At 39.6% G+C, this 27,872-nt stretch overlaps 1 protein-coding gene across 2 annotated transcripts; it reads left to right on the top strand.

The window, feature by feature from the left end:
- The first annotated feature begins 259 nt into the window (after positions 1-259).
- OGT (O-linked N-acetylglucosamine (GlcNAc) transferase) lies at positions 260-27,755 on the top strand. 2 transcript variants are annotated; one of them, XM_026111061.2, is made up of 22 exons: positions 260-495; positions 4,180-4,360; positions 5,386-5,629; positions 7,292-7,360; positions 10,327-10,443; positions 11,825-11,904; positions 13,987-14,182; positions 14,452-14,592; positions 14,792-14,892; positions 15,086-15,239; positions 15,341-15,442; positions 15,685-15,864; positions 17,163-17,321; positions 19,029-19,118; positions 20,740-20,865; positions 21,622-21,792; positions 21,995-22,111; positions 22,208-22,375; positions 24,789-24,941; positions 25,538-25,790; positions 25,961-26,084; positions 26,705-27,755. In XM_026111061.2, exons 1-22 carry the CDS (start codon positions 459-461, stop codon positions 26,877-26,879), a joined length of 3,138 nt encoding a protein of 1,045 aa, XP_025966846.1. In that variant the 5' UTR covers positions 260-458; the 3' UTR covers positions 26,880-27,755. The 2 variants fall into 2 exon arrangements, with proteins under 2 accessions (XP_025966846.1, XP_025966847.1); XM_026111062.2 differs by having other exon boundaries at positions 4,210-4,360.
- The last annotated feature ends 117 nt before the right edge of the window (positions 27,756-27,872 follow it).

Raw genomic sequence — 27,872 nt, forward strand, 5'->3', positions numbered from 1 at the left:
GGATGCACCCGCGCGCCCCATGTGCCGGGGGAGCAGCGCGAGGGGCGGGCGGGCGCGCATGCGCAGTTCCTCCCCGTTTGTCGCAATGGCTTCGCGCGGAAGGATAACCGGATCAGTGACAAAGGTGTTTCTGCGCCTCACGCGGAGCCGCCTGAGGCGGAGCGTGGCGGAAGGAGACGCATGCAGTTCCGGCAGGGATTCCTCCGCCGCGCAGGGGGCCGTCCAGCGCCGCTCTCTCGCGCCGCCCGGACTATTTCGTGAGCGGAGGTAGGTCCGGCAGCGGCCATTCGGCTGTGTGCTGCCTCCGCTGCCGCCAGCGCCATTTCGGGAGCCGCCGCCTTAGCGTGCCCGGAGCGCGGGGAGATCGGTCCTGCTCCGCGTGCCTCAGCCCAGCGACCCCCTCCGCGCCCGCGGCCGTTCTGCTGCCTCCGCCCGAGCCTCGCCGGCCCCCTTTCCCGATGGCGACCTCCGTGGGGAACGTAGCTGACAGCACAGGTACTGCGGCCTGCCGCGCGGGGACGGGCGCGGGGGCGCGCCGGCGGCCGGGCCCCGCTGCTGCCGCCCTGCGGGGCTGGGTGCTGCCCGCGGGGCGAGCCGGAGCCGCGGCGGCGGGCGGCGCCCGGGGCCGTGGTGGGAGCGCGGCGCTCCGCGCCCGCGGGGCCCGCTCCCAGCGGAACTTTCCAGAAGCGGCGCCTCGGCGCGGCCCGGCCGCGGCCCCGGGCGAGGAGGAGGCGGCGGCGGCGGCTCCCGGCGCGGCGCCGCCGCCGTTGTTCGTGTTTCGCCTCGCGGCGCCGCCGCTGGCTGCCGCTGGCTGCCGCTGGCAGGAGGGAGCCGTGCCGTGCCGCGGTGCCCGGCGGCTGCGTGGGACAGCGCTGCTCAGAAGCCCGGGATAATTAGTTCCGAGCGGGGTGGTTTCTCACGGCTATATTTATCTGGTAATTAGGTTTTTGCAGAGGACGCAAGGGGATGAAAGCCTGACCTAAAATATAAATTGATTGTTCCAGAATATCTCTCCATATATTTAATCAGTAGGTCCCTCCTGGAATAGCATAGGAGAGCAACTTTTCCTGGCTAGTAAGACAGCATACTCCTGCTGAGAAAGATGCTCTCTTCAGTTTATAGATCCAAAACATGAATGCGGGGGGAGAAATCTGCCTTCTTCCCTTCAGAGCAAGAAGACCCTGCATCCTGAGAGGATGAAAGGAAAACACAGCTCTATCCGCTGGAGTTTTCGGGCTCTCAGACCCTTCCTTCCCCTCTGGTTACAGCGAGGTGGAACAGGATGTGGGGAAAGTAGGAGAAAAGGATAAACAGGGAAAGAGATGCAATAGCAGCAGGAGTGATGCAAAGAGAGCTGGTAGTGCTACAGAGGTGGAGATGGAGAAGGGGTGGCTGGCTGCTGCGTACGGTACTGCTGCTGCCTCCCACCTCGGCCAGAACCGCTCGCCTTGTCCCCTAATCTGCAGCATCCTCCTGGGGCCCCGAGCTGTGGAGGTGACAAGGACATGTGCGTATTTGGGGAGCATTCCCTGGTCCTCCCCACCGCCGCCTCCCATGTGGAGGTGGCAACTATTCCTGCCTGCGTCTAGATTTTATCCAAACGTCAGGGTGGGTGTGAGCGTACATTAAGTGCTTTGGTTGCTATTTCTGGAGAGTTTTTGTTTGCGTGCAGTCGTGATATTTCTGCGCAGGTTTTTATTTTGCGTGGGTTCTCCAAAAGTATCGGGAAAGGTCATTGTCATAGCACGTACTATGCTTTTCCAAGGTCATAATTAAAGCATATAATACATGCTGGCACGGGTACACAAGTTCATATAAAATAGCAGGTGAATGTTTATAAGACTTGTAAGCGGTTCTTTTGGCTGTGACTCTTCCACTGGAATTATTTTCTTTTAAAATGGGTTCTGTGAGCAGCTGTCAGTGGCAGTATTATGGATTCTTTGGATAGTATGATTTCTCTTCTGTACTAATGCTGCTAAACGTTGAGCTCATCTTGAAGTCTGTGGTAGTTGTCCGCTTCCCACTCTCCTATATGCTTCTGAGGAGGATCACTGCTAAAACATGTCTCGGGAGAGATGGCTGGCTGTCTTTATCTCAACTGGTAGGGTTTGTTTTGCAAAGGGACTTGGTAGATGAAAAAGATCTTAGTGTTTCACTCATTTTGTTGCTTTCATTAACAATTCTTATTCGTGGATTTTATATGAAATACTCTGTTTTCTGTCTGTTGCCTCTGCATCTGTAACTTCATTTCACTTTTCACCTTTGCTTAAATAGGTAATGCACAGCATTTAGGTAAGCTAGAAGGTTCTTTCCAAGTGGTGATAAGAATTTAAGTCTAAATTATTATTATTATTTTTTTTGCTAGCATTCGAATTTAGTAACACCTTTGGAGTTTATTTGAAGAAGAGATTACTGAATTAGGTCCTTGGAGCATGCATTAGCTTCCCCGTTTTTGCACCATCAGCAGATCTTGAAAATACAGCAAGTGTCAGATGAGCTAAACCTATGTGATTGTTAACAACAGCAGGGAGGCGAGGAACAGCATGTTTGTACTCTAGTATTCTTACTTGTCAGCCCCCTCAAATTTTGGTAGCTGATGCTGTCGTTTCATGTTAAATAACACTTGTGTATGTTTACTGTCGGTAAGTTTAACCAGATACAGAAGTCCACTTTTTCCATAGGCTGGGTTTGGAAAGCTCTTAAGCTAGGCTCCTTGAAAAAAGGACTTAATCTGTGTGAAGATACTTGATCAGTATTTTGTGAAGTCTTTGAAAGCTGCTAGTTTCAGCGTACCCTGGACCCCTTAAAGTTTTCAACACCTGCAGAGCCAATGCGTCTGGAATAGCAGCTTTAGTTAGGTCCTGTAGTGTTTGCAGTCTTCTTCAAAACCCAGCAATGCTAAAAAGCTAATTTTTAAAAGAATTTAAATGGTTTACATCAATCTCAAATCCATGAAACACTAGCTAATAACTCTGTACCTAATCTCCTTGTGATTATTTTTCTATTGCATTAGCAAATTTCCTTGTATTAGGAAGGATTTATCTGTGCTTCCTTTCATCAAAAATGTAAAACTCATTAGGTCATGGTGGGAAATGTTGCTTAATAAGTGGGATTAAAAGTGACTGTGGACTGAAGAAGGGCAAATAAGACATTTTTAGTAGTTGAAATGTGATATAAAATTACTTTTATTATTAAAAGTATAAAATATAAGTATAAAATATAAAGACAGAATTTGAGGATGGATCCTTCTTATTAGGATGAACAGTTTTTTTCCCAAGCTGCACTTACCACGTCTGTATTCTAGTATAGAACTGTACTTTGTAAGACAATTTATTTTTCACAATTTTAAGTAAAACATCATCTGTTTTAGATAAATAAGTTTTCTGTTCTCTGTGAATATGTTGTTAACACTAAAAGCACTTTGTCACTCTGATTCCAGCTAGACACCCAGAATTAGTGGATCCTTTTCTGTTTCCTGTCCTTTGTAAAGACTGCTTCTGTAGGCCAACAACATAAAAATCACAGCTATCGTTCTGAGGCCGGAGTTTTTTTTGAAGGAAGAATTTTACTCATTATAGATGACGCAGGCTAATAACAGATAATAGAGGCTGGGGGAAATGTTTTGTGTTACACTTTCTTTTTTTCTTTTTCTTTTTAAGGGCTTTTACGTGATACAAATCTACTGGTACAGCAAAACTTTTTGTTAGAGTCCTTTGAAGTCTTTGTCTACTGTCCTTCATTTCTCAATTAATAGTTTTTAGACCTTGTTTTTAATACTGTGGAGTATAAGATTTATAGTTGGGGAAGAGTAAGCAGATTCATTGTTCTGTTATTAGCGCTTTTGGTGTTATAAACCAAAGTACAATATTATTTCCGGAATCTCTTCGGATATTGTTCAGGTTCATGGAGAATGATTGACTTGTAATGACTCTCTGTGTTTATATGCTTATTATTAACTGATGAGGTCACAGACTATTGTACCCATAATGTTAGAAATGTCATAACGATAGACTGAGGTGTGAAGATCTGAGTTTAAAATGTCACGTGCTGTAATACTTAATTTCAAGCATTTTCATCCTTTAGTTTTATACATCTTTTTTTTTGTTTACATTTTTTTTGTTTTGTTTCCATTATCTAACTTTTTGTTTTCCCCCCTTAAATGTTTTGGTGATTCTCCAGAACCAACGAAACGTATGCTTTCCTTCCAAGGGTTAGCGGAGTTGGCTCATCGTGAATATCAGGCAGGAGACTTTGAAGCAGCAGAGAGACACTGCATGCAGCTTTGGAGACAAGAGCCTGATAATACTGGTGTGCTTTTATTACTATCGTCCATTCACTTCCAGTGTCGCAGACTGGACAGGTAGGAGACTCGAGGTGTCCTGTCAAGCTTTACTTATAGTTTGCACCTCTCGTAATATTGAGCACAGCTGACAAAAGTTCTGTTATAACTGTAGTTTTATCATTGAACGTGAACGCTGACTAACTTCTTGGCAGCAGTAAGGATTGGTCCAAAAATATTCTTTCTTTCTGAATTTTGTTAGGGCAAAAGGAGTCCAAATTGGAATTGCTAGCCTTGCAGCAAACAACAGATGTTTTTACTCATGTTTTACTTTAATATTGTACGCTTTAATATCAGGATATCAGCCACGCTGTATGTACCAGAAGCATTTGCACCTGTAAACAAAAGTAATTGTTCATTCCACCTGTAGAGTGGGGCTTTGTGGGGAATTCTTTTTTAGTGGCAAGACTGTGACAAGATGATTGTTTGCTGTGAAGTGGCATGATTAGTTGAATGTTCTGTCCTCTCAAAGTTGTCTCCATGTTCTCTTTCTGCCTGTTCCTGAGCTTGCTTTTTGTGCCTCAAGCATTTCAAACCTTATTAACTGTTCTCACTGTAAATCTGTGTGTCCTGGCAATGGAAGTAATTTGTGACTGGGATTTAATTTATGTAGGCTTCTAAATAGAGTTGTAATAATTCAGATACAAGAAAAGTAAGGGGGAGACAGAATTTTACATCTACATGTCTTTGCTATATCCTATTTCTTGAAAAGAGTATCAAGTAAAACATTGCTTAGAGAAAAGCCTTCAGATGTTGGCAGAGGCTTAACAGAAATTCTACAGTAATTTTCTTTTAAACTGTGTTCAGCTCAAGTTTAGCAAGAAGCTTGCAAAACTCTGCCTCTTGCAAACTAGAGTTGTCTTCAGTAGAATCTAAAATGGAAGGGAGTTGGTAATTTAAGCTAAGAGAAGCTAGACTTTTAAGACTGCTCTCTGTAACTTCAGATTTGTTGGCTGTATGTTTGGCTCACTTGAGCATGAATGTTCATTAAGTAAGTAGACAGGTAAACAAATCAAATTTTTTTTAATTTGTCTTATTTTCTCCAGGTCTGCTCACTTCAGCACTTTGGCTATCAAACAAAATCCGTTGTTGGCTGAAGCCTACTCGAACCTAGGCAATGTATACAAGGAACGTGGACAGCTACAAGAAGCTATTGAACATTATAGACATGCACTACGCCTCAAACCAGATTTCATTGATGGATATATTAATCTGGCTGCTGCGTTGGTAGCTGCAGGTGATATGGAAGGAGCAGTACAGGCATATGTGTCTGCCCTTCAGTACAATCCTGTAAGTAACACTTTATTTTATGGAAGAGCTCCGTACTTCACTGCTGCCCCAGGACAGATGGACAAATAACAGGTTTCCATGTATGTGGGAAGAATTAAGGCTATTTAAACACCAACCATTAGTTAAAAAGAACAACAAACAGCCCTTCCCCCCCCACCCCAACATGCCCACCATCAATTTAATTATCTGCTTAATACATTTTTCTTAAAAATGCGTGAAATACTTTTGTCACAAATCTTTACATTGGAATACTGTAAGGGCTGCTGGTTATGTTATCTGTATTATTGAGAATAACAGAAAACAAAGTGCTTTTTGAGTTCTTAAGGTCAGAAGTATCAGTGAATAATCTCTTACCTGGTTTAGTGTGTTGTAAAGCTGTATTATTGCAGAGAGAGAAGCGCTGATGCACAGTTACATGCTAAATCTTAATAAATCATCAGGTACTATTTTATGAAATCACAAATTTAATGGTGATTACAATTGCATTGGTTAGATTTCCATGCTGGACAGGTTTACAGAAACATTGATTTATGTCTTATAGGCTGCAACTGTATATCTGTCTAAGCATAGTTAAGTTGTACAGAACTAATTGATCTGCTATGTGGAGTCTCTGGTTGTAACTGTTTTGAATTTACATTTTAAAAAATGTTGAAATAGACTGATATCTTCTATTTATTTTGCATTGTACTCAACTTGTATAGCACTACTCAGCACGGCGGGAGTGTCTTAATTGCTTGCTATTTGGTGATAAGTGTCAGTGTTTTTTGCCAGAAATACTTACAAAGCAGCATTGGTCTAGCGTGCCTAAATTCCTATTCCTTTGAAAAAGGAGATGCAAAATAAGTTCAGCAAGTGCTCAGAATCCTGTTTCGCTGTGTTCTATAGCCTAAGTGAACTTGCTTAACTTCATTATGCTAAGTGGTGTCACAGGTGGTATTGCTAGGCAACACACAAATTCTGTAAGATGGTATTTTCTTATACAAGTCTTGTTTAGGTTAGAAACTTTTTTGTTAGTGTTGACAGAAATGTCCCCTATGGTCTTCCCATGTACTGCCAGATACTGCAGTTGTAGTCTGTGCTGCGGTTACAAATGAAAGTAGAAAAATAGCAAGTGGCAAGGCTGTTGAAAATAGACAGTTGAGTGGAAAAACAAGGAGAAAACTCCTGCTTTGGGGACAGAGGAAGCAAGGTCACTGTTAATATTTATAGTTTTAAAATGATATCAGATTATTAATTCTGTAAATTAAGAATACAGGCCTTGCAGGGAGAAGACAGTCAGGCTTTAAGGGGAGGGGGGGAGGCAGGCTTAAAATGTGTGTGTTCTCCTCTGCCAAAAAGAATTAAAGCTACCTCGAGGGCAGAGACTTAAAAGAAATCCAAAATTAAGTTTGTATTTCTGTATAAACAGGAGTTGTATGGGTTGGTTGTTTATTTCTTTCTATTTCTTTACAGTTGTACTATTATGATACTAAAGTCAATATGATTCTCCATTACCAGAAATAATAAGTCAAGAAAAATCATTCAAACTCGAGATGTGTTTACTTCTTTAAAATTAGAGAGAACTGTTGAATTCTAAGAACTTTGTAAGGTCTCCTTGTGGACCTTTGGGGTGTCTGTGAAGTCCTGAAGTTTAAGTGCTGATGGCATGATTTGATTTTTCAGGACTTGTACTGTGTTCGTAGTGACCTGGGGAACCTGCTCAAAGCCCTGGGTCGCTTGGAAGAAGCCAAGGTAGGTGTTCAGTACAATACATTTAAACGTCAGTGTTTTGAAAACTTGAACTTTGCACCAAGTCTTCAGATCTGCGTTGATCTACAGACAGTCTGAGAAACTGCTGAAAACTGAAGGCACTGAATCACCCCAGAGTAGTAGCAGGGCAAGCTATGGCATGTCCATGTTTAAAAGTTGGTTTAAATCAAGAAATGGAACATTACCAAGTCTTTCTGCTGAACTAGACTATCCGAAACCATTCTGAAGTATTGGGCAGGGGCTCCACCATGCTCTTATCTGGAAATAAGTAACAGTCCTTCAAATCTGAGGCTTGCCTGCTGGTGCCAAGCAGAGAGCCTGTGATTAGCTCGAGATCCCTGTACGATGCAGGTGCTATTGAAAATGCTGCTCTTCTAAAGTCCTTTGTGGCTTGTAAGTGGAGAAGAAACTTATCCAAATGTTATCTTGTAATATTGGCTTTTAAAGATTTTTATTCTTTAACTTTTCCCTTCCCTTGATCGTGGAAGAAAGGCTAGTAAATGATCAATAGCTGCCGTATGCGAACCCCTCAAATAACTTTTCTTCATGTCTTCCCTACTCCCTTCCCCCAAAATAAAGAAATCAGAAGGACAAAGCTGGTTTGTTTGGGAAATGAACTGATCGAAAGAAAACTTGCTGTAGTGGAAAGGTGGCTTCTAGCAGTCTGTGTTTTCTAAACCAAGAATTCGAACACCAAGATGAGTTTAAAGTTCTTGGCATGTTAAAACTTCGATTGCGCGATGAAATTGTCTTGTTACAAGCCACCTTACGCGTCCGCGCTGCAGGGGTGAGGAGCGTGGAGAAATCAGAAACGCTCTGGACTCCACATCTGTCACTCCAAGCCCCACGCGCATGCTAAAAAGTGGAGTGTATGAACAGCGTAGCTGTCTGTTTGGCTGCAGCACCATTTGGGGAGGGATGAGATCTTCATGGGGTAATGGGAATGCAGGTTCAAAGTTTATTGGTTTTCGATTTCTCTAACAGCTTGGATGTGTGTACCTTCGTAGAACAATGTAATTTGGTCAGATCCAGGTTGAAAATATTTTGAAGTAGTGTTTACAGTTTGAACAGTCTTTGAGACACTTGGTTCTCAGCCCACCAAGCGGACAGCTAACATGAATTGCACTTCACTGCAGCTTTAGTGTGACTGGTATAGGCCAAGACACTGCGCCTGCCTTAGGTTGCTGACTTCTTTGTTTCAGAGCTCTGGAGACACCTAGTTTGAAAGTGTTATTCCGTTTTGTGAGAACTTAATAAACAAGAAAAACATCCTGAGTAAATTGCAATGTGTTTCTTTGGTTATCAGTCCATTTGAAAGATCAAGCCAGCAAATTCCTTACAGTTTGAACTAAAATTTAATTTCTTTGTAGATATTTCAGAGCCTTTCTTCCAAAAAAAAAAAAAAAAAAGTCCCTGCTGTATGCAATTGCCCTGATTAACCCTCTCCCTTCTGCATGTCTCCCTTGTTACAGACAGATTGTCCTCATTCCCATGTGTTAGACATATCCAAAAAAATTGCAATTGCTTTGTTGAACTTTTACTAATGATCTTGTTTTATTTTCTCTCTTGTTTTTGGTTTTTCACCACTGATATTGTATTTAGAAGGTTTCAGGTGGGTGAAACCTCCTATTCCATGCGTAAGGTGCCTCGCTGAAGGGAGCTCGAGGCCTGGATCTAGGGCAGACACACACCTCCTCCTCCTCTTCCAGCAAGGAACGCACCGAAAAGTCACATGATGAGAAATATGGTAACGGGTTTGTAACTGCCACAGCAAAACCATTTGCCTCCATGCCTGAATCTTCTGTCTTGTGGCTTCAGAAACAGCTTAAAATATTTAATTACAAGCAAGTAATGTAAGAATGTTTTATACTAGTAGCCACAAATTCTTTCAAAGAAATAAAGTAAAAGTAAATTAAGATGTTTTTTAAAGAAATAATTGGAGATAGTTAATAGTAAAAGCTTCTAACTCTTCTGGTTGTTCATTTTTTTCCTTTTTTCTTCTTTGTTTGGATTGCAGCGTTCTGCTCTTCTGATGATGCGCTGTGATCCTGCAGTAGCGCAAAGGCTGCGCAGCGGTAACGCGCATTGCGTGTGATGAAGCCCTTGTGAACGGTTGACTAGATGATTAATCTCTGATTGGGTGACTGCCTAAGCTCCAGGCTGTAGCCTTTTGGATAAAATTGGGTTGAAATGCATTTAGAGTCCAGACATCAAATTTAACGTTCAAGTTTCTGTATGGGCCTGTCTGGTAGATTAATGATTCTGGTTGGCCGTTCACTGTATCTAGGGGCAATCAATATAGCACAGCAGTTCGCAAGCGATAGCGTGGCGCCGTGCTGTTAGGATGCGCAGCGATTTCTTGCGCTTGCATTACAGGGACCTAAACCTTCATGCAATCCTGTCATTTGAGGTTTTGAAGCTGTAGATGATTAAATGTATTTGGAGAAGCCGGGAAATGAGATTGGGTACGTCATCTTGCTTGAGAAGGACAATTAAAACTGAAGAATGGCTGTGTCTCTTTTTCAGTAGTTTTTCTAATTCTTATTTTCTGTCCCTTTTAGAATACTACCCAATTTAAGAGTTCTGCCTCATGGAAAGAAGTTGTTTCTACATACTTTTTTATTTTTATGCACTTAATGGTGGCAGATAACTCTGCTGTAGTACTTGAATTATTTCTAAGACTGTTTTTGAGGTAACCTGGTGTCTGAAGGCATGTTAATTTGTTATCAGCATAACTGAAAAATGGTGGGCTTGCACCTGGGTTTTGGTTTGCGCTGGCGCAGGATCAACAGCGTTTGCAGCGCATTAGTTTTGGCGCAAGCTAGCCTATACTGCAGGGTCACTTTTGGCTGGTTAGAGAAGGCATACTAACAATTATTTTTCTTATTTTTTTTCTTTTTTACAAATATTCCCCTTCCCTTGTATCTCTCTTCTTTAACTGTTCCAAGGCCTGTTACTTAAAAGCAATTGAGACTCAACCAAACTTTGCAGTGGCTTGGAGTAATCTTGGCTGTGTTTTCAATGCCCAAGGAGAAATCTGGCTTGCAATTCATCACTTTGAGAAGGTAACTATCTAAACCCGTCAGCTTTGCTAGTAGATTTTAATGCACATACAATTGCCTACTTATGCATAAATACTTTTGTAGATGGTAGATATATTTTGATCAGCAGAGAACTTCTTATAATCCTGTTAGTTAACATCTTATGTTAATCCTTTTTTACTTCCTGATGTTTCAGACTGCCTGTATGCCACTAAAGAGATATGTTTAGAATTGCCCTAAGGACTTCACACACATGTCAAAGATAAGAAAATTCATTAAGTTGTTTTACAGTCCTTTTCCGGAATAGATTTTTTTTTTAAATCTAATTCTGATGGGAATTGTATTTGAGTATGTATGTTGTTTTGTGTGCTTGTAAGAGAAACAACTTTGTTTAAAATCTCTTTTTCGTTGCGATCATGTTTCAGGTATTCTTGCTTTCCTGTGAGTAACTAAGGAGAACAATTTAAAGGGATACACTATTTCCTCTTCTCCAGGATTTTTTTTTTCACCATTAGTGTTTCAGGCTTCTCTAGATTAGATTGATTTGGTTAATTCTTACTGTAATGTGTTGTCTAATATCTTCTACATAGTTTTCTGGTTAGCATATGAATTCAGTTTGTACTGATTTCTAAGCTTCTAAGTGACCTAAAACCAGATTTGAGATGTGGTGGGCAGTTTCTTCCTGGTATTTACGACTTAAAGATCTACAGAAAAATACTTAGCTTTTTTTTTTTTGGGGGGGGGGGGGGGGGAGAGGAGTGTTGTTCCTGTATTTTAGTTAGTGATTAAGTATTTTAATTTGGAAATAATAATTCCCATGGGAAAAACTGTAGGTGTGATTCATGCCAATGTTTGGCTTGCCAGAACAATTATATTCCACACACATGACACAAGCACTCTTTTCTTGCTCCTCTGGAACTGCCAAAGCTAGAAAACACTAATTTTACAGTAGATGAAGGATGCAGATCAATATCTCAGGGTTTTCTCCCCTAAAACAAAGGCAGAAGAGCATGGGTGGGTAGTTAGGGATGATTAACCTAACATGGGATTAATGTTAGTCTGTAGTGACAACAGGTGTCAGTTGGTATCAATTCTAATATGCATGAATTTGGAGGGAACTAGGTCATGGCTTAGGTAAGCAAATGAGTGAATTTGAAGGTAGTATATTCTGTCTTCTCTGCAAATTGAAAAAACCTGTTGTGTGCATTGTTTCATAAGAAGGCATAAGTGTAACTGCTGTATGATTGGTTTGCTTAACTTAAGTTTTCCTTCCTCACTAGGTGGTTGATTAAAATCTTAAATATTTACAGATTGGGTTTGTCAGTTTAAAAAAAAAAAACTTTAAGTTTCATAGAGAATGTTTATATGTTAATGCTCAAAGCTGTTACTTTAAAAATATTTTCAGGCTGTAACACTTGACCCAAATTTTTTGGATGCTTACATCAATCTGGGGAATGTCCTGAAGGAGGCAAGGATATTCGACAGGTAAGTAGAAGTAGTGTCACTGTCAGCAGCCTGTCAGAGGTATCAAGGTATAAATTAGGTTCCTGATGTAAAATCTCTTTGGATAGTATAGTGAAGACCCCTGCTTCAAAGGTAGGAAAGCAAATGGCTTTGGAACATATACAGAGCAGGATGCTAGAATTCAAACAAACATCCTGTGAAATACACTGTTTCTGAAGGTGTTGAAAACAAGCTTGAAATTAAGGCTGGGAAAAAATAAAGAGGATGTGTCTGAGAAAAGCATGCAAGTATCCTTGGCTGCTCTTTTTTTCATTATGTGATTCCAGATCTGATCTACATGTGTATTTTTTTTTTAACATTTTCCTTCTGTGTAAGACAAGCTGAAATGCTGAATTTCAATTAAGAATCTAATTAAATATTATGTATTTATTATGGATGGGCATCATGTTACTACATGTTGCTGCAGTACTGTTGCTGTCTTTCCAAACTAGCTTGTTCTGAGACATCTGATCTGATCCATGAATCTTACTTTTGTTTCTGGAAGAAGATCCAGGCTGTATTGTCTCTCTGCAATGTACCATATTGTGTCTGTTAATTGGATTACAGTTTCTGGCAGCTGTGGTTTGTGGCTCAAAATTTAATAAAGGCTTGCAGGGAACAGGTTAATTATTCTAACTAGTTGTGTTGCCTACCCAGTATAAATCATTTGATCATTTCTGTGTTAACCACAATTTAATGGGCTGAACAAGGACATGTTCACTAGTCACTTTTGGAGTTTACAATACCTTCTTGAGATCTTTTTTTTTTTTTTTTTTTTTTTTTTTTTTTTTTTTTAAATTAAAAGTACTAGTGTGGTGATTTTTTTTTTCTGGGAATCAAATTTGACCACAAGAATTGCTTAAGTATGATGCTATAGGTGCATATAATTAAGGATGTATCTTTGAACAAGGTGAAGATAGAAGCATAAGTAAAGCGGGATAAATGCGTTAGGTTAGCAGAGAGAATAAAAAAATATAGTATAAGACTGAGTTGTGTTTATGTTGTTATGATCCAATAATGAACTAGTGTAAAAATGAAATGTTTGGAGCAAAGGTCTTGTGCTTTTCTTAGCAGTGAAGAATGTTTAAAAAAAACACAAAAAAGCTTTACCTTTCTCCCAGAAGACTTAGGTTAATCACTATACAGCAGCAGGTGAGGGGGGGAAAAAATCCCATTTTAAAATATTTGGATATGCTGTGAACTGCATGTGATCAGTTATTCTCTGTGGTGGGAAATCTGCGAATAAGCTAGTTCTGATTTGGTTTGGGAGAAGGAGGGCTGGCAGAAGACAGGATATACATAAGAATGTAATATCATTACTGACAAAAGTTTATCCAGGGATAATAACAAATTATTCAGTTTGATAATGTCTTGATCCCTGGGAAAAGGAAGGGTTTGGTAAGGGCATTTTAATGAAGAGGAGTGATGGCCTGGGATGAGTATGGGGCCAGTTTCTTGGACCACCCCAAGAAAGCATTTTAAAAGCTAAAATTCTGCACGTTTTATGTTCTCTGTTTTAGAGAAATAAATGCAGAAGGTTGTGGGTTTTCTTGTTTTGCTAGTTTTTTGTACAAAATTTTCATTTTGGCAGAGTTTTTTTGTTAGGAGAGTCTTACATTGATGACACAAATGTTCTAGTAATATAAGTCATTGTTAAATAGTTCTGAACAGGAGACCTGCTTATCTTACCAGCCCAAGGCTATTTCAGAAGTATTAGCTGTCTTGCGTAGGGCAGTGGATGTTGATGAGTAACACACAGATTTGGAACTCTTGATGTTTAATTAAAATGAATCAAGTCTGTCTTTCTTGTCTGCTAACATTGCAAAATTAAGCAAAGTTTTTGAAATGTCATGAATAATCATGTCTTTTCTTGATTGGATTTCTAATTCGTGTGGTACACTCTTCTGTGATTTCTAGTAACATCTTACAGGATAGATTTTGTGTGTCTGTTAATATGTATCCCTTGGAGGTCTTTTTTTCTTTTTATGTAGGTCTTTTGATGACCAAGCTAAATATACAAGGTAACTGCACAGGTGATCATTAACCTTCTCTTTCTTGTTACAGAGCTGTAGCAGCTTACCTACGAGCCTTGAGTTTGAGTCCAAATCACGCAGTTGTGCACGGTAACCTTGCCTGTGTGTATTATGAGCAAGGACTGATAGACCTGGCAATAGACACCTACAGGAGGGCTATTGAATTGCAGCCCCACTTCCCTGATGCCTATTGTAACTTGGCCAACGCCTTGAAGGAGAAAGGCAGTGTAAGGAGTACTTTTTTTTTTTTCCTTTGTCTAAATTTTTAAAAGTTCAGTTAACAGTTATTTTAGACCACAATTATTAGTCAGCTTCATTAAAATGGGATGTCATCTCAGTTTGTTTTTCTGCTTCATCAGGAAGAACAATATGGGACATCTCCACTCTGAACGTGTTAAAATGTTTGTAGAATAACTTCTCATAAGGAGTGATTTTACAGGAAATGCTACCATATTAACCAGTTCCCATGTTTATTTTACTCCATTTTTTCTTAAAGGTGGCTGAAGCTGAAGAGTGTTACAATACAGCTCTTCGACTCTGTCCCACACATGCAGACTCTCTCAATAATCTAGCAAATATCAAGCGGGAACAGGGGAACATTGAAGAAGCTGTTCGCCTTTATCGGAAAGCTCTTGAGGTACAGTTGAACGTGGTAGGGGAGAGATGGGGAATTAAGGCGGAGAATATGTAATACAGCATAGTCTTTTTCCCCTTTGGCTGTAAGGGGAAGAAACTCTGCTGAGTCATACAAAATATTTTTGCATTTCTTACCCTCCTTTTTATAATACAGTATGCTTGCAGGATTTGAGAGACAGATTCTACTTTTTTTCTTCCAGGTATTTCCGGAGTTTGCTGCTGCACATTCAAATTTAGCAAGCGTTCTGCAACAGCAAGGAAAGTTACAGGAAGCTCTGATGCATTACAAAGAGGCTATTAGGTAAATGGATGCTATTTCTAATATTCTCAACGTTTTGTAACAGGAAGGTGCCATAGATCTGTACAGAAAGTGTCTTATGATAGCATATTGTAATTCAGATAGTTGCTTTGCAAACCAAACAGTAGTCTGAGTATGGTTTCTTCATGAGGAAGCATCTTTTATTGTTCGTGACGTGTGTTATCTTGGTTTTCAGGATCAGTCCCACGTTTGCAGATGCTTATTCCAATATGGGAAATACTTTGAAGGAAATGCAGGATGTTCAAGGAGCTTTACAGTGCTATACTCGTGCCATTCAGATCAATCCAGCTTTCGCTGATGCCCACAGCAACCTGGCCTCTATTCACAAGGTAGCACATGGGAATGATTCACTCTTATAATATGATGGGGCATTGTGAGTACTTATCCTGAATATATTTTTATCTGCTGACTCATTCCTGTGTTTTTACAGGATTCAGGGAATATACCAGAAGCCATTGCCTCTTACCGCACTGCTCTGAAACTGAAACCTGACTTTCCAGATGCCTACTGCAACTTGGCCCACTGCTTACAGGTGAGGAAAAGGGGGCTTTGATTGTAATTTTTAAAGATTCTTCTGCAGCAAAAAAGCTCAGTTACTTCAACCAGTCAGTATATAAGAAAACTTAAGAGTAGGCTTAAATCAGAAGATAAGATTGTACAGTCTTCACAGTAATTACTGTTTTTTGCTGCCGTTTTTGGAAGAAATGCTGGTCGCAAATTCTTGGAATCAGATGAAGCTGTTACCCTATTATTTTTCAATTTTCTCTTTTCTAGATTGTCTGTGACTGGACAGACTATGATGAAAGAATGAAGAAGCTGGTTAGCATTGTAGCTGATCAGCTGGAGAAAAACAGACTGCCTTCTGTCCACCCTCATCATAGTATGCTGTATCCCCTTTCTCACAGTTTCAGGAAGGCTATTGCTGAGAGACATGGAAATCTCTGCTTGGACAAGGTAGGAGTTTTATACAGGCTTACTGTGATTGAATTACTTTATATGCTTTTTCCAATTCAATTATATCTGAGTAACAGATTTTGTTTTTTAATATGTTAGCCTTTTTAAGGCTTCTGAGTCATGGACACGTAGAGAGCTAGGGCATAGTGTTTACTCATCTAGTTCTGCAAAGTACATGTGAGGGGTGTTTTGGAGAAGCCCAGAGTGAATAAATGACTATTCCCATAACAGTAACAAAGCATTAGGCAGCCATGTGACAATCTGCTCCTGCCCAGCCTCCGCAGGGCTTGGAATCTGACCTTGCCTCTGGAGAATCCTTGTTGAAACATGGGAGCTTTGTGTTTGCCTGGGCTTGTGATTTCCAAGATCCTTCGCTTGGTGGTGGTGGCAGCAACATTACAGGGGTAATATATCACAGTAGAAGTATTTAAATGTGTATTGTGATTCTGTTTTGGAGTACTTTGTGTACGATAGCATAGATTCTTCCAAAAATTGATGTGTTTAACTTAAACATATCTTTTCTTGCTGTGATTTCTCAACTGTGTTACTTACACGAGATGCCAAAGCACCTCAAGCTGCCAGGAGTCTTATTGGGGTTGATGGCAAATTTTATGATAAAAAAATTGACGTGACTTTTTTTCTTCAGCCAGAGGATCATGGAGTTTGTGTAAGTTGAGATAGACTACTTGAGCCGGTTGGCGGTTATAATTGAAAATTCCGACAGCTAGTGGAAGGGTCTGGTTAGCATGAGTGATGAAGTGTACAGATCTCAAACTTCAGAACTGATAATGTGCAGTTTTCAAACTGCCTTGAACTAAAGGTCTGTGTAGTCTGATAATCTTATCAGTGGTAGTGGTTAAAAGCTGATGCCTGTGGAAGTTGGTGAGCATAAGAACAGAAAGCGTGCTGTGATGCTTCACAGGAATACTGATCTGGTGACAAGTAGCTTGAAGTTCTAGAACTTCCTCATTTATAGTAGTGTGGTATTATATTTAATAATTGGGGATGGATTTCTTCCGAAAATGACGTGGTAGAAAAGCAGAAATGTCACCAACTTTCAATAGCGATGTTTATCTTTATTTGGCCAAATGTGGGCGTGTGGCATCTAGTAACATGGCTTGTGGAAATTGCATTTGTCTGCAGTGGAATATACATATTGCAAGTTTCAAACAACTGATGTCACAGCTTATTTGAATATGGGGTAAGACTAATCCAATAAACTCGTGATCATTTTGGCCCTCTATTCAGCATTTATTTTGGTGCACAGGTTTCTAAAGAGTTGCATGTCTTCTTGACAGATTAATGTTCTGCATAAGCCACCATATGAGCATCCAAAGGATTTGAAGGCCAGTGAAGGTCGACTTCGTATTGGCTATGTGAGCTCTGATTTTGGAAACCATCCGACCTCCCACCTAATGCAGTCAATCCCAGGAATGCATAACCCAGACAAATTTGAGGTAAAAATGTGAATAGCATGCTGAAACTTTAAATACAGTTTTAGCAGGCTCTTTCATGTATCATAGTGCAGGCAGGTAAAATGGAGGAGAAGGACTTTTTTTAGTTTTTTGGTGGTTTTTGGTTGGAGAGCTGCTGCTTTTTTCTGGGTTTTTTTTTGTTTTTGTTTTTAAACAGGACAAAGAGTTATGTGTCCTAAGGAGGAGCACTTTTCCCATATGAAGTGGTGTTTAGAAAGCAGGAAAATCAGATATTCCCCTTAGAATTATTGTAGGAAGGACTTGTGACCTATGGAAAACTTCTTAAGATCTTGGAGGTCTTTTTGTTGTTTTTAGGTTCAGCTACTGACGTTAGACTAGATGATGTGTTTCAACATTAGGCTACTGCCGGATTATGTCTCATTTTTGGCTGCACATCCATTTTCTGTTCACTCTCAACTGCTGTTTTTTCAGATGTGTTTTTCTCTGGGATACCTGAATCTGTTATGAACATGAGCTTCAGATTGGTCTGACTACAACTTTTATTCTCCAGGAGGAATGTTTTGTAATTCAGAGAGAATCTAAAGAGACTTATGGCTAAAGAGAGTCAAGTGTATGTTTATTTCAGGGTTATGCTGGGGGAATGAAGCTGTAACTAGATTTTATTCCCAGCCATTTGCTACATGACTCTGTAAATTGTCTCTTTGTTTCAAGCTTGTGTTTTGCAAAACAGGAGAAGCTGCTTACCTTTGTAAAGGGTTGGGAGTTTTCCCTATATCCAAAGTATTTTGTAATTGATTTCCCCCCGCCCTGCCCTCCATGTTTTCTCTTGTTCATGAAGTCTTTGTAGTCCAAAATCCTTGTGGCAAAGCTGTGTGCTTCTGCTGTTGTCAGAAGTGTCACTATTAAACAGTTATTTTTCACAAAGCTGTTGGACTGGTGATCTGTGTATGTTATAGAAGGTGAGGAGGGGGATGCCATTTACCCTTCAGTCAGATTGAGACAAGGAGCAGTCTGTCTTGTTCTGGATTTATAAAGCTTTATAGAACGTAAGTTAGATACTTAGTTATCCATTATTTTACTAAAATTGGGCCTTTTGTACTGCAAGATGGAACCAATATGCAGAGGATTGGTTATTTTGTCTGTAGGCTGTATATGCTAGGCTAGCTAAAGATGTGTGTGTGCATATCTTGTCAACCTTTGGTTACAGAGTGTATACGTTACCGGCTTCTTAACTGGGGAGGAAAGTGCTCACGTTTGTAGAACTAGTCACTCTGTTTAAAGAATCTGTTTAAAAAGCTTCCCCCAAGACTTAACTTACCTGTTCAAGCTGAGTCATAATTACAGTTCTCATTAATGCTGAATTCAAAGTTGTCTTGTACAAAATGTTCTTTGAGAATGTTATGTTTATGCAGATCTCTATTAAAATTACTTAGCCTTGCACTGATGGGAAGGTGATACATATGTCTATGCCAGATGCAGTGCCTTACGCTAGTACCAGAACTAGGTAAAACTAGGACCTGATGTGAACATCTCATGCCCCCAACACTTTTTTTTTTTTTTTTGGCTTCTTTCTCAACTGATAAATGCCATATAAGTAAATAAAGTACAATTTTCTGAAACTAGATGTAGTTTTACCAATATATGCTATGGTAATTTAAAAATACATTTATCGCAAAGGTGTTCTGTTGTGAGGTGTCACAAATATCTAACTTGTGCTGCTTCTTCTAGGTATTCTGTTATGCCCTGAGTCCTGATGATGGTACAAACTTCCGTGTAAAAGTGATGGCTGAAGCAAATCACTTCATTGACTTGTCTCAGGTGAGCTTTTTTAATGCACTGACTTTTTAGAAAACCAAAATTAAATGGAAATCTCGGCCGGTGGTTTGAGACTTTAGTTGTAATGATTTCTTGAATCAGGCTGTGAGAGTAGTCTTGAATTTTGGGGTTTGGAGATTGTATATTATGCCTAACCTGCGATGCGGTAGCTATTGTGTGATGTCTGCATGATTATTAAAAAGCAATTTTAACAATGCTGAATAACTGTTTGATTAGGTCTTAAGATAATAGCCATATCTCGATGTCACAAATAAGTTACGATGCCGCAACTGCAAATATATTTAAGCTTGTCCAGGGTTGTTTATATTCTGTGTGGAAAAAGATGTGGTTAGGATTTCAGTACACACAGAAATCAAGGAGTTGTTACGGTATCTCAAGAAAACTGGCAAAACCCTAGAGCAATATGGGATAGTCGGTGTATATTAGTGGAACTGGATTGGCACTTGGACTGTCCCAGAATTAGATGATGGATAAAATTTACATTTAGTTAAACTTCTTGTTTAGTCCAGCCATGTTGATGTCAGCAGAACTGCTCTTCTTTGAAGTAGTTTTGGTAAAGTTGAGCTTTTAAAACATTTAGAGAGAATGAGCTTCAGCTGTGCTTGTGGGAAAAACTTTTTTTTCTTTCCTCTTTGCAGGATTGGATGTTGAAAGCCTTGGGCCAAGTAACACTGGGCAGCAATTTTGTATTTGCTGTCACGCTTATCGCTGTTGGGGAGGGGGGGAATTCTTTCCCTTGGCCAGAGTGATACACTGAGTTTTGATTTGAAATTCTTGAGGAAACCAACTCATGTTTTAAGGCCACAATGCAACTCCTGTGGATTTGTACTTAAAGCAGGAGGGTCAAACAGTTAGAAACTCTTTCCTAGTAACAGCTGCATTAGCTGTGTAACGTACTGAAAGATAGGCTAAGGGGGGAACTCTTTTTATGAGCTCAGAGGTAACTCCCTGTGTGCCCCAGTTACTAGCCATGGACTTTTGTTCTGCTGCTGCTAAACTAGAGGCATCTATCAGAAATATTTTCTAGATAGTGACTAATTTCATAATTAATTATAGGAAATTAAACTGTTGAAAATTGTTTACCTTTCAATATTAGACAGGAAGAGGTCATGTTGTAGTATCCGTGGCTTTGCTGTTCTCTTTCTTGGAAAGCGTTAGTAATACCTTTTGTGGAGTTCTGCTCTTTGAATCTTTGATTTAGCCAAAAAACTAAAGCCAGTGGTGTTTGAAGGTTGTTCTTTTGTCCATTTGTGGTATTTTCTGCATGGCTTAACTGAGCTTGGCAACATTGGGTGTCAGTCCTCTGGTTCGAATATGCAGAAGCATTCTTAAGGTACCACAGTTACAATTTCTGTCGATGACTGTGTCTTCTCCAGCTAGGCATAGTAAAGTTTTTCCTGTTTGAACAGTGAGGGTGCTGTGTTTTTTGTTTTTGTTTTACCTTGAGTTGGTGACTTAAATGTCCATAAAACTAGGAATGACAAGACTTAAGTCTTGCCTAAATTGAATTATGCTGTTGACATTTATTCATTGGTACACCAATCACTAATCCTATTATTGTTGAAAGACTGAAGATTTTAAAATCCCTTTTTTTATTCTTCAGATACCATGTAATGGAAAAGCAGCAGACCGCATTCACCAGGATGGGATACACATTCTCATTAACATGAACGGCTACACAAAAGGAGCCCGCAATGAATTATTTGCCTTGAGACCAGCACCTATTCAGGTAACTAAGTTGAAGAGTTCTGTATCTCCAAAATACACTCATTATCAAGGAGAGTCTCCACTTTTTCTGCCACAGTGAAAGAACTTTTGAACGTTCAGGTTGATCAATAAGAGAGAGAGGCTTGTCAGCAATGAGCATGTGTGAGACAAATAGGATTATTCTACTCAATACTTCCTTTGTTAATTCTATGCATAGTTGACTATGCACTGAAAGGGGACAGCTCTTTAATTCTGAGGTTCGTGTACACTACCTGCTTTCTTACGTGGGTGAGAACAACGAATGTTTATTTAAAGCATTACGGAAATCAGTTGAGATGTTGAGTTTTAATCTCTCTAGGCTTAGTGAAATTCTAGTTAGAATTTAGAATTAAGTTAACACATATTTTGACTATGAAGTTTCTAAAATATCTATGGAATGGGGAGTAGGAGAAGCCTGAATCAGACTCATTCTAGCCCACAGAAGTTGTCTCAGCTAAGAGAAATTGAAATGACTGCTAGTTAATGTTCTGTTTATAACTGCACAGGTTGGGTACTTCGGTCAGTAGTCCTCATAGTGTGAGGGATCAATTGTAATATACCCTCAAATTGCCCACTGTCTCAGTAGTGAAAGTTTGGGGGTAGTGCTTGCTTTTCAGTTGATAAAGCATAAGAAGGTACTTGAATCTGTGGATAGAAAATTTAAGTTAGTATATGTTGGTTTGACTTGCTTTATTTTGGTAGTACACCTAAGACTGTATTCTTGCTTTTTGTTTTATAGGCAATGTGGCTAGGGTACCCTGGAACCAGTGGGGCATTGTTCATGGATTATATCATCACAGATAAAGAAACTTCCCCAGTTGAGGTGGCTGAGCAGTATTCTGAGAAACTAGCTTACATGCCAAACACTTTCTTTATTGGAGACCATGCCAACATGTTTCCCCATCTGAAGGTAGGTGAGAGGATAGAGATGGCAAGGAAACTAGATGTTAATAGCTGTTGTTTTTCATAGCTATCTTTATAAAATTATAGTATTTCGTAAGGGATCTTGTAACATTTTAAAGACGCTTCTCTCTCTCTCTCTCTCTCTCTCTCTCTCTCTCTCTCTCTCTCTCTCTCTCTCTCTCTCTCTCTCTCTCTCTCTCTCTCAACAGAAAAAAGCAGTCATTGATTTCAAGTCCAATGGTCATATTTATGATAACAGAATTGTTCTGAACGGCATTGATTTGAAGGCTTTCCTTGACAGCCTCCCTGATGTGAAAATTGTTAAGGTGAGAACTGCTTCTTTGGGTGTTCTGTCTTAGGGAGTGAAGATAATACTTTCACTGACTCTTACATGGTGTGTGTTTGTTTGTTTGTTTTTTTAGATGAAGTGTCCTGATAGTGGAGACAATACAGATAGCAACGCTGCCCTCAGTATGCCAGTCATTCCTATGAATACCATTGCAGAAGCTGTGATCGAGATGATAAATCGTGGTCAAATTCAGATAACGATCAATGGATTCAACATTAGTAACGGACTAGCAACTACTCAGGTGAGGCAATTCAGGGCATGTATGGGTTTTCTAATGTATCTGTATGTTTTAACATAACAAAGAACAGTAACTTTTCTGTCATGTTGGTTAGTTTAGTTCTTGTACTGACAGAAACTATTTCTGAAGTCAACTCCTTGAAGCCACACATGTGTTGGAAGATGATCTTCCCCTCAAAGATAGAGAGGTTATATCAAGAGCTACCTAAAGTCCAAAGAAATTTAATCTCATTGCACAGAGAGAAGTTGCTTGTTTAGAACTGGAAGATAAGACTAGGTTGTTCCTTGTAGCCTGTAGGGATATTCGTGGGCTACTGCCCAGTTTCAGTTGCTTTTTTTTTCCTTTAGAAGAAGTCTGCTGGGTAATACAGTGAAAGCTGTTTTGCTGTATTTTGGCAATGCTTATTCAATGCTTTTTATCTTTTTGTTGAGATATGCTCTGTATAACCACCTGTCTGTGATTTCAGTTTCTGGGATTTTAGTGATAGTGACAGTGTTTAACACCTCTTCCCTTGTAGAGCAGTTCGTTGTTGTTTTTTATGTAAATCTTGAAGTATGATATTTAATTAACTTCTTTTGACTTGTTTCTTTGGTTTACCATCTGTCAGTAGAGAAGGACTGAAGCATTGGTTTCCTAGTGCAGTCATATGAGTGCTCTGAAGGTATTAATCTGTGTTTCTGCATATGCAGCTGCAATTCTGATACTTAGCATACATTTCTGATAAAAATGTACCTTGCATCCATCCAGGCTAATCAGAGCTAAGCCAAACTTTAAAAAACAAAACAAAACATTCAATGTCATGTTTTAAAATAGATTTTTAAAGTTAACTGATCTGTTGTTTAAGTTACACATTAAATGTCAACTCTAAGCTTGTGTTTGTGGAACCTTCCTAGGAACCTATAAGAAACCTTTTTTTTCTTCATTTGAGAGAGCTTTTATTACTTCTGCTCTGTCCATAATCTCATGCTTTGGTTTCTTTTTAAGTTCTTTTGTGCACAGCTTAAACTTTCCTATAAGCTGATATTAAGTTTTGTCTGAATTTGGTCAGTCAAATTACTAGTATTTTTTCTGAAGCTACTGTCCCCTGAGAAAAATGGAGAATTTCTGTCTTACATCTTTGCTACCAAGAGAAACGGTCTAAGTTCTCTTTATGCCCTTGTAAAACAGGATTTCCATCTTTTGATCATACTACTATAATTCTCTTGAGCTGTTTCTAATTTGCTGTCAGCTCCCTTGGGTATATGTGGCTGGAACTGTGTATTTTGTTTGAGGTCTCATTGGTGGCTTGGATCCATAGCACGTTTATCTACTTCTCTTGAAACTAGCTTAGCTTGCACATGTTGTCTTCTTGTCTTTACAGTTTCCACGTAGTGGTTCTGTGTTCTAATACAGTCAGTGACAGCAAGTTGTTTTCATTAATGTCGAGTTTTTCAACAGTACATTTGTTCTGGCTGGCAGCAGTGACAATGAGCTAAGCTTACATATTTTATATGTGTGCATGTATACGCATATGTATGTGTGTGCGTATGTGTGTGTGCGCACATATATATGTATATACATATATATAGCCTGTAAGTGTCTAACTTGTACAGCTAGGGGAAGTTATTTTCTTCTACCTTCAACTGGTCCTACCATTGTTTAACACAAAAAGAATTAAACTGCAGCATTATGTCTTTAAACCATACTTTTATGATACTAATACTCGGGACCATAAACTCTACTTGCATGGTATTCCGATTCTCTCTGTGTATTGCTGAGTTCTCCCAACTTTGTCCTCTGTGGCCATTTTTTTTTTGGTTTTTGTTTTGTTTTATATGCATGTTCCCGTTCTTTGTGAAGGCTATGAGATCGTTCATTTTAGAATGTTTATTAATAACTGCAGTTCCTTACAGTCTCAGTTATTCACTAGTCTGCAACTTCAATCTTTATTGACTCCATCTCTGTTATGTGCTTTTGTCTTTTATTAAAAAAAAAAACAACACAAAATGAAACAAAAAGAGTTTGATCTCTACATACTTTTTCTCCTTCCTTGAAATCTTAATTTCATTTTTGATCTCAGGAGGTACTGAAGTGACCTGAAGGAGGGGAGGGGTCCATGTGCTATGCCACTTTATATAGTTCTTTCCAGTTACTTGAAGTTGCAGGGAAACATAGCCAGGGCGTGAAAATGCCCAGTGTATTGTTCCATGGTGGCTGCATCATCATGGCATCCACAAGTGTGAATGCATACCAGTTAAATTCTTTCAAAGGGTAGGTAGGCATTTTTGTCTAAATATAATAAACCTAAAGGTATGCTTAAGGTAACTCATGATCCTAATAAATGTCACATTCTAACTCAAAAAAAAAATCATAGGGCTTAAGCTTTATTTCCTGTAATTTTAGTGTTCCAATAGCTGGGTGTTTTGTTTTTCCTTAGATTAACAACAAAGCAGCAACTGGAGAAGAAGTTCCACGAACTATCATTGTTACTACCCGTTCCCAGTATGGGTTACCAGAGGATGCTGTTGTATACTGTAACTTTAACCAGCTGTATAAGATTGACCCTTCCACTTTACAAATGTGGGCTAACGTGAGTATCTGTGTATCTGGTAGGAAATCTAAGGTCAGACCTCTGGAATGTAGCTGTTCTCTCAAGTCAGCAGAAACTTCCTGCAAGTGAAAACTTCATCTTGATTGTTTTGTGGAAAATATAGTAACCCTGAACCACTTGAATCCTGACGATGCTCGTGTTGTGGGACTTGGTATTAATAGGATATAGAATTTTGTTTAGATTGAGTTCAAATCATATCTGTGCGTCTAGTCAGTGAAAATTTACATTTTGAACAGTTTGAATATGCATACACTCCATTGTGAAATAAATTCAGTCTTCTAGTCTGCACAATTAAGTTATGTAAATGAGATCTTAAATTTCAGAACTTCCTCCTTAAGTATCGTGTGAATTATTGTTCAGAGTTGTTGGCTCTTTCAGTGATGAAATTCCAGTGCTAGTGTTGTTCTACTCCAAATTTGGTTTCTTTTTTATTCCTGCCCTGTACTTCAGAAGATCGAAGTATTGAATGATTTTGCCTTTCGCTTCATGTTGGTTTGTGGCAATTTTTGCTGTTACTCAGAAAAAGAAATGTTTCTGACACCTCTTCCTGTATCTGCTTCTTGCTTTTGTTGTAGATCCTAAAAAGAGTTCCAAATAGCGTGCTGTGGCTATTACGTTTCCCAGCTGTAGGAGAACCCAATATTCAGCAATATGCACAAAACTTGGGTCTTTCCCAAAACCGAATCATCTTTTCTCCTGTTGCCCCCAAAGAGGAACATGTGAGGAGAGGCCAATTGGCTGATGTTTGTCTAGACACTCCGCTTTGCAATGGGCACACAACTGGGATGGATGTACTCTGGGCTGGGACTCCTATGGTCACTATGCCAGGTAACGCAGCAGGGAACCTAGAGTGGAGGGGTTTGAATTTTTTTAAATAACCTAGCAAGCCTGACAAACTTGCTTGCCTCCTCTTGTGGAGGAGGAAGGAAGGTAACTTTTCATGATCAGTCGTATGTTACCTGATAAGCTGACTGCTCTTACCTATCTTATGTTTACAGGTGAGACTCTGGCATCACGAGTTGCTGCCTCCCAGCTCACTTGCCTCGGTTGTCTTGAGCTCATTGCAAAAAGTAGGCAGGAATATGAGGATATTGCTGTGAAACTGGGAACTGATCTGGAATAGTAAGTAAACTTATATTGTGTAACAAGGTAACATCAAGAATGTGAAGTGCTGTTGTTGGGCACAGCTGTGAGACTTGTCAGTAGTTTTAACCTTACAGTTACTTAAATATTTAAAATAACTAGATGCTTCTCCTCTAGAGGTTACCTTGCAGCTAGCTCAGCTTCTGCATTTATGGTAAACTACTCCATGCAACCGGGAGCTTGGTTGACAACAACTTGTTGCATGTTACCTGTTCTGCAGAAATTGCTTGTGTGCGGGCTTTTAACTGTTAAAAGGTGAAGTGTGCTACATGTTTTTTCTTTTTAAATTGAGGATTAAGTTGTTTATCATTTACTGCTGGTTAAAATCATGCTGTAGAAAGTTACTACAGGACAGATAATTGGCAACAAGTTAACTTGTTAATGTGTCTAGGCTGTTTGAGTGCAGGTGTTAATAGTGATCTGTATCAGAAATGATGAAGACATGTACCATCAACGTGAACTTGGTGGAAGGGAGTAGTAGATATTTTTGAAACAGTTGTATTGGCAGTTCTGGATTGGCTGAGATAGCAGATTTCAGGAAGTAAACAGTATTACAAAGTGTTTAAAACCTCTCCTGACTACTTTAACTCTTTTTGTAGCCTGAAAAAAATACGTGGCAAAGTCTGGAAGCAGAGAATATCCAGTCCTTTGTTCAACACCAAACAATATACAATGGACCTGGAGCGGCTTTATCTTCAGATGTGGGATCACTATGCTGCTGGCAACAAACCAGACCACATGATTAAGCCAGTAGAGGCCAATGAATCTGCATGAAGAGCCTGTCTATGTGCCCACCCAGAACTCTCCAGGAACTGAGCCTCTCAAACACTTCTGCAGAGATGATGAGCTAAAAACTGTGCATTTCTACTTAATCTGCCTGGTACTCCGTGGCTGAAGTGATACATGATGGTGATTAGAGCACAGTCGGACATATTTCTTGCATGATAGGGAAAGACTCTGTAGAGCCTGGGATCCTTCTATTCCATGAGGAATTTGAATGGGATTGAGCCATGCACATGTGCTGTATGTACGTGAGACTTAGTGGTTGGTGGGGGAAGTTTGAACTGCCCAACCAATTATGTTTTCATGGATTGATTCAATCTTCCTATGAATCTCTCTCCTCTGATGTGGATTGGGAATGGAGCTTTTTTAACATTTGATTTTTGGGTACTCCTGTTGGTATGTGTGTGGTTCTCCCATGACAAGATTTCCAGCTAGCGAGTGTTGCTCCCTGCATTAACTTCTAAACTGTGCGGACTGAAAGGGCCTATTTGCTGGTGTAGTCTTTTTTTATAGGTTTTATAAACCACTTGAGCCTATATCAGCCTTTTAATGTTTGACCTCTGTTTTGGAGCTTTCTGTAATGTGTTGGTTTAGATAAGGATTCTGGTTTTTTTTGTTTTGTTTTGTTTTTTTTAAGCTTCTCCAATAACTCAGCTAATTGGCTTCATGATGGCAGCTCCTATTCTGTTGAAAAACCAAATTTGATTTGAAATTAATCCTCCCCACAAGTGTTTGAGGTAAACACAAACTGGTGCCAAATACAGATCTTTCAGGAATGATTGTTAATTATGTATAGAGGCGCAGTCCTAGGTACTGTAGCAAAGACTTTAAACAAAAAATAAAGCTTTGGTTTGCCAGTTTGACCGATTTGACCAGCGTTTCGCATTTTATACTGCCCTTCCTGTGCTGCTATCAGAAAAGTATTCTGGGCTGCTGGCCTTTTAACTTTATTTCTGTAACTTTGTTTTAAGTAATTCTGTTTGT

This window comes from Dromaius novaehollandiae, chromosome 11 (genome assembly GCF_036370855.1).
Source record: "Dromaius novaehollandiae isolate bDroNov1 chromosome 11, bDroNov1.hap1, whole genome shotgun sequence".
Taxonomy (NCBI): Eukaryota; Metazoa; Chordata; class Aves; order Casuariiformes; family Dromaiidae; genus Dromaius; species Dromaius novaehollandiae.